The sequence below is a fragment of the Drosophila sulfurigaster genome, chromosome 2L, assembly GCF_023558435.1.
Source record: "Drosophila sulfurigaster albostrigata strain 15112-1811.04 chromosome 2L, ASM2355843v2, whole genome shotgun sequence".
Taxonomy (NCBI): Eukaryota; Metazoa; Arthropoda; class Insecta; order Diptera; family Drosophilidae; genus Drosophila; species Drosophila sulfurigaster.
In genome coordinates this window covers 3,380,486-3,388,061 of record NC_084881.1, presented here as the reverse complement: position 1 = coordinate 3,388,061, position 7,576 = coordinate 3,380,486, and the positions used below count along the sequence as shown (strand labels likewise).

General features: G+C 34.0%; 1 protein-coding gene across 1 annotated transcript; it reads left to right on the top strand.

Annotated features, from left to right (window-relative positions):
- Positions 1-5,384: 5,384 nt before the first annotated feature.
- On the top strand, positions 5,385-6,236 carry LOC133850533 (succinate dehydrogenase assembly factor 4, mitochondrial). Its single transcript, XM_062286656.1, has 2 exons — positions 5,385-5,534; positions 5,592-6,236. Exon 2 carries the CDS (start codon positions 5,599-5,601, stop codon positions 5,962-5,964), a length of 366 nt encoding a protein of 121 aa, XP_062142640.1. The 5' UTR covers positions 5,385-5,534; positions 5,592-5,598; the 3' UTR covers positions 5,965-6,236.
- The last annotated feature ends 1,340 nt before the right edge of the window (positions 6,237-7,576 follow it).

The following is a 7,576-nucleotide window of genomic DNA, read 5'->3' as shown; positions in this document are numbered from 1 at the left end:
ATTAAACAGTGCAAAACCAGTGCAAATACCCAACAACTTCAATGAGGAAAAATCACAAAGAGGCATTTACCAGCGAGGGGTGCGGTCAAAGTGCAACCAAACCTACAATAAACTCGATTCAAACTTTACAGAGCATGGCCAGAGGCAGATCAAATTTCAAACAGATTTCAATTTGATTTTATGTGCCTCCGGTGACGACAAGCACCAAAGATCCCATGCCTGATGTTATTGCCATAATGCCATGGGCCGTCAGCCCATATTTCTGAACCAGAAGATCACAAAACAAAAAGGGCGTTTACACAAATTCAACCCTGCCGCACCCGTCCATCGTCCTCTCTGGGGATGTTTTTGTGGCGGCTGCGGAATGACTACCGTGAAGCGATGAAGCGATTTGTCTCCTTTGTTGTTTACGTTTGGTGTTATAAATTTTGCGTTGGCTGCCTTCCTAGACGTATCTGAAATTGCCTAAAATTATTTGTGCATAACAGGGATAATCATAAATCTGGCTAATTGCACTTTATTGGGGTCTCTCGCCTCGACTCAGCATTGCACCTCATCTCAAAACATCTCATGGGGTGGTGCTCGTTATCAATCTTAGGGGTAAAATTAAATTTGACGTGCCGCTTATAGGCATTTTTACATTTTTATAGTATGACAATGACAGGAGATATATAAATTTACAGCTTTGCTGATGATACCATTCATTTGATAAGCCTAATCGTGAAATGCATTGTTTTTGTGAATTTTCATAACATTGCCTTTTTTACTTTGCTGAAATGTTTTTGCGAGAAGAAAATTCAGTATCTTACTAAGTGTGTATTAGAGCTAAATCGAATTAATCATTTGGATTAACTATGTCAATAACAAATTGTAAGAAAGGTCGCAGCTTATATGTGGAAGACGTAAGAATTTTGAAGATGAAAATTGCATTGCCAAAGTCGCAGCACATAATTAACTAAGAGAACACGAAAACATAGAAGTTGAGGCAGCTTAGTATGAATATTCAGAGAAGAGACATTTACCACATCTATTTTCATTGTAAATGTAATTGCACAAAGAGTGTCTTCTCTCCGGAGGCAGCCGTGTCTGTTGAAAGGCAACTCTCAATTGGCGGGGCTCGGGATCACAGATTTAATTTAAATGAACATGTGCGTGAGCGTGAGTGTGTTATACTCTGTGTGAATGAGTAACTGTGTATATGTGTGTGTGTGTGTGCGTATGTTTGTGTGTGTGTGTGTGGGTAACACGGCTTTTGATCTTTGTTGCGTTTGTTTGTATACAATTTGATGGCTCGTGTTGATGGATCGTAAACGTAAAATGATTTTCACAGTGCCGCCCGTCGACTCGCTCGACTCCTTCGCCGGCTCAGCAAGCACCTCGCTTGATGAGGATGACGATGATCAACGCAACGATGACGGCACAAAGTGTCTTTGATCATTTGCCGCGCCAGTTGGCAGTCAAAATGTTAATTTATACGTTTGCTCCCCGCCTACACATGGCCTACGCACACACATGCAATCAGCAGCAGCCTCAGCAGCAGCTAACATCTTTACAAACATGTTTGAGATTTTTATTACGGTGTGAAAATGCTCGATTTTTCCAAGTAAAGCAACAAAAAATACAAAAAAGAGACAAACAAGTTTATGGGTGGGCAATTGGGCTACAGCTTACCGATATACGCAGCCCATCTGAATACCGATATCTTTGAATTTCGATTGATTGATGCCCACAAAACAACAACATCTTCATTATGAACAAGTTGTCGGATGCATTTTTATTGTTGGAAATCGATCAAACCACTTGACGGCTGATCAAAGCAACATCAACTTTCCGCCTGCGTATTTTAAACGATTTAATTAATCTGAATGTTGTAATTTTCTTATCCAATTTGCTGATTTGGAATTTTTAAATTTTTAAATATTTCGGCAGCTTTTAAGGTCAAATTGTTTACATAAATATTGTTGTGGATTTTCAATATAGATATAGATATAGATATAGATATAGATATAGATATAGATATAGATATAGATATAGATATAGATATAGATATAGATATAGATATAGATATAGATATAGATATAGATATAGATATAGATATAGATATAGATATAGATATAGATATAGATATAGATATAGATATAGATATAGATATAGATATAGATATAGATATAGATATAGATATAGATATAGATATAGATATAGATATAGATATAGATATAGATATAGATATAGATATAGATATAGATATAGATATAGATATAGATATAGATATAGATATAGATATAGATATAGATATAGATATAGATATAGATATAGATATAGATATAGATATAGATATAGATATAGATATAGATATAGATATAGATATAGATATAGATATAGATATAGATATAGATATAGATATAGATATAGATATAGATATAGATATAGATATAGATATAGATATAGATATAGATATAGATATAGATATAGATATAGATATAGATATAGATATAGATATAGATATAGATATAGATATAGATATAGATATAGATATAGATATAGATATAGATATAGATATAGATATAGATATAGATATAGATATAGATATAGATATAGATATAGATATAGATATAGATATAGATATAGATATAGATATAGATATAGATATAGATATAGATATAGATATAGATATAGATATAGATATAGATATAGATATAGATATAGATATAGATATAGATATAGATATGGATATAGATATAGATATAGATATTTATTGATAAACTATAACGCCAATCTATTATTGCGAATTATGCGCGCTGTAAGGATCGTATCAAATACTTAAGATAAATACTCTCACACATATGGACATGGTTGTTAAAGAGTGGATGGAAAGCAATAACAAGCTGTGCGGATGTCTGGTTGCTCCGTTGGTTGTCTGATTGGCTTGCCACAAAAGACCATGGGGCAAAAAGAAACATTTGTCTCGCTTAATTTAAACAGATTTGCGAGATTATTGTCATGCCGACGTTAAAGCAACAATTTCAATTTTACCGCAGAGACAACAACAACAGTGGGCAATTCGCAAAGCCTGCCAGCTGACACTCGGCGAGAGACAGGAGAGAATTAACAACCTCAATCTGAGGCTCAGGCCTTATAGCGGGGCCATGAAAGGAAAGAAAGTTGAAGTCAACAAGAAGGAGAACGATGCAAACTCATGCGAAACTTGACAGCCGGCAACTTTTAATGTTGCCCCCAAAGAAACCAGCAACAACAACAACTACAGCAACAGATTCAGACAGTTGCTGCGGCAGTGAAATACAGTCAGCAGTCAGCTCATCCGATTCCAATTCCGAGTGGGTTGTTTGATGCCAGAACATATTTGCAGTGCAGCTCTGATTTTGCACCAGTGTGATAGACATTTTTGCGCTTGGCTCCTCCTCAAGCTCTTCGTCTCTGGAATGCACACAAGCCATATTTAAAATGCTTTGAAGTTCCACCGACTTCAACTGCGAATTCTGAGCTCATCGGCAACTGTAACGTCAACTTCAACATCAACATCGAGGCGTTGCCTTTGCGATGGGGCGCGAAACGACTTATGTTGAATGGTTGTCTACTTGACACGATCAGTGCAGGCTCCAGATCTCAAGGTCCAACTCTCGGATATGTCCAGTTTTAATTGCTGCCATCAATGAATGAGTGAGTTAACGGATACTTAAGAGTTTGCTGTTGCTCGACAACATGACAATCTAACAGCTCCACTAGCTGACAAACTAACTAACAGACAAGGAGCCTAACACTCTGCTAACCGTTTATCTGTTTAGCTGCCAGTGAGATAGCTACTTGCCAGTATTTGCGGAAGTACAAACTACTCACAGTTAATCTTTATTACAGCTGCTCGAAAGTCATTAGACTCTGTCAGTCTGTTTAATTCTTCAGTTGTCAGTTAACTTTTTGTGTAACTGCAACTTGCTGGTCACAGAAGGCAGACATTTGATTTGATATGCAAGGCTGATGTTATGCAATATTCAAAAATTAGTTAAATTTGTTAGTCATATGTATTTGACAATAACAATATAGGTATAAATACCCATGTTCAGCATCAACAGCCGATTTTATTAGATTATATCAATTTTAAATGACACCCCCCTACAACTTGGTATACAGTCTACATTACTTTTAGTTTTACTCTAAATTTGATATTTTCAATAAAATATGCGTTTTCAATAAAATTGCAAATTATTAGAAATTAAAATATAGGGCCATATTTTATTCGTAATTTGCCATATCAAACAAGTAAGAAAGCTAAAGTCGAGTGTGCTCGACTGTGAGATACCCGCTACCCATTTTGAATAAAAGCAAAATATTGTGGTTTTATTCTCAAATATACAAAAAATATACTACAAAAATTCTAGAAATTTAACAAAATTTATATTTTGTGTATCTATATTGTACCACATTCGAAATATACTGCACAATATACCAGATTTCATGAATCACAATAACTATAGTTATTATTGTATATACGAAACACCAGCTTTAAAATTACGCTAGTTATTCGATTTTTCTCGATTTGCCGGGGCGAAAGTGAGCGTGGCAAAAATTTTAAGCAAACTTGATCTGCGTGCAAACATAACAAATGCTATTGAAAAATTATAGCTCTATCTCATATAGTCTCGTACGGACAGACAGACAGACGGACATGGCTAGATCGTCTCGGTTGTTGACGCTGATCAAGAATATATATATATATATATATATATATATATACTTTACCCTATGGGTAGCGGGTATAAAAATATTAATAAGAAAAGTAAATAATTTTTCTCAAAATCGTGCCAAACTAGTAAACACAGATTAGATGTCAAAATAAAGCTAATTCTAGGGAAATGCAGAAATTTAATTAATAGATATAGTATATATATTCTTCATATTAAAGTTATATATAATAATTACTAGACCTTACGATTTCCAAAGTTTGACTACGATCAGATAAAAATTTAAGAAATTATGTCGTTTTTTAATTACTTAGCTCAACAATCTGGCATATTTTGTACTCTATGGTAAATTTTGAATTTAATGGTATACTTATATTATTTTTTAGATACATTATATGGTCTATTTTCATTGTTTCCTTTTTCATTACAACGGGCTTCTCACAGTAGAGCACACTGTAGCTGTTTTGGAATACAAGAATAGACGTCGAGGAGGTCGCTTTTCACGCTTTCTAGACCACAAAACATTAAGGATCTACCGAAATTGAAAAACAGAAAAAACAAGAATCTGGTAAAATTTTTGCGCTTATAATTAAGAAATAATTGTTTGTTTAGAGTTGTTATTTTATCATCATAAATAAACTCTGTCTCAAGCTATTTAGAAAATCTAGTGTTCGTATTTATAATTGTTAAATGTAGTGAAGACTAAACAGTAGCAGTATATAACATAAATACAAGAAATATTGAAATATTGAAGACTAAACAGTAGCAGTATATAACATAAATACAAGCGTTGGTATAACGGATAAAATATTTAAATGTTTTATTTACACACTAAAGGTAAGCAAAATTCATCTTTTCATTTTACTGATCGCTTTAACGAAACTCTTTCTATAGCTTTAAAATGATTTTCTATGCACGAGCAATTAACCGCCAATGGAGACGGATTATCAATACTCGATGCAACTCAAATATTGGCATAGATCCTCTGATGGACGAAAACATCGAGAATAATCAGTTAAAGGAAAGCAAAGAAGATTTAAAGCCCAAACCCAGTGAGCGATATTTGAAATTCAAGGAGAAGCTTCGTTCCGAAGCGCCTTTACTTTGCATTCCCAAAGGCCAGCCACATCCGGCTCACGAGAAAGAGCCCCTGAAACCATGGCCAAACAATACTAATCCACATACAGGCGAAGTCGGTGGACCACGCGGACCAGAGCCCACCCGTTATGGTGACTGGGAGAGCAAAGGCCGCGTTACCGATTTCTAACTCAAATTTAAAAGAACCAACAACTGAGACTGCGGCTAGTGATCTACTAATTTATTATCCCTGTTCACAACAGAAGCACTTACTATTTGTTACACCTTAGCTGGAACATCTTTTTGGAACGGTAGCTCTTTTGGAAACAGCGACAGAGATCATTCCTTTACCTTTAATCAATGTGCTTTGGGCTTCCTCGAAGACATTACATAAATTTCTATTGTGTGGTTTCCAGAATTTATGTATGTTGAACCTACTATAAAATATAAATTGATAGCCTTTGTGGAGCTGCCCCCTTCTTAAACGTACATCAGAAAGGGTTCTCAGAATAGAGTACAAGGCGCATCTCGGATTATTTATGGTTCAGGGAGCAGTTGAATCGTGCCTAAGTCTAAAATATTCATTCTCAGTCAATTCATTTGAATTCGAGGCGACATTTTACGTGATTTTTATTTGAAAAAGAACGTCTTCTGTTTTCTAATTTTATACCCCGAACTAGCGTGTACTTTTCGTGCATTCCAAAGGGGTTTTAAAATCTCATAAATTCTTCTCGACAATCTGGAGAAATTTTGTGGTGGCCAAGGAAAATTAGAAAAATTTGCAGCTGTTGTCTTTGCTCAATTTCTAGTGGTTATACAGATTAAGTGTCTCAGCTTAAAACTGATGGACCAAGTATATAAATAAAGTTATCATTGAATTTTAATTTATATGGTGACAAACAGATAGCACTGTGTTTATGTTACTATTTATATGTATACATTTCGATCACACACTAACTTTGTTGTTGTAGTCGTTGAAAATAGTATAAAGCAAGTAAGAAAGCTAAAATGTAGTGTGCAAGACTGTGAGATACCCGCTACCTATTTTCAATAAAAACAAAGAAGTGCGGTATTATTCTTATAATATACCAAATAAATATACCACAAAAATACTAAAATACGAATATGACTATATTGATATACTTATTTGGTACTACATTCAAAATATATCATAAAGTACCAAATTTATCAGATTTTTATCCAAAGATCCGTCGTACGTAAGTCTTTTTGCAATAAAAGAGTATTTTTTAAATAACTTCTAAAATCCGTTTATTTCATAAATTTTTTAGTTATTGTTCCAACAAGGTTTTATTTTAAACAAGTAATAAAACAATTTTCTAAAAATATACAAAATAACCGAATAAATATGTTACTATAAAATACTATAAGAAGTATACTTAGTATATCGATGAAATACTACATCCATAGAGTACAAAATACGAGTATACCAGATTGTTAGCCAAAGTCACATTGTCATACAAAAGTATTTCATGAAGAAAATTCTGTCATTTTCATCTGATCGCAGAAATGTACATTTGCGAAAATTCCACTTGCTATACATACATATAAAATATGCCGCAAAAATACTTAAATATTTTTTAGGGACATATTTGGTATACATAGCCGCCCTTATATTTAAGTATTTCTTCGGCTTATTTTAAGGCTAACACCGAAATGTTTTGCTTTTATTGAACATAGTTGGCGAGTCTCTCACAGTCGACCACACTTCACGGTAGTCTTCTTACTTGTTTTAATTTAACTAGGGCACATTAATCGTATTTTCATGAAAACATCTCTTTTGC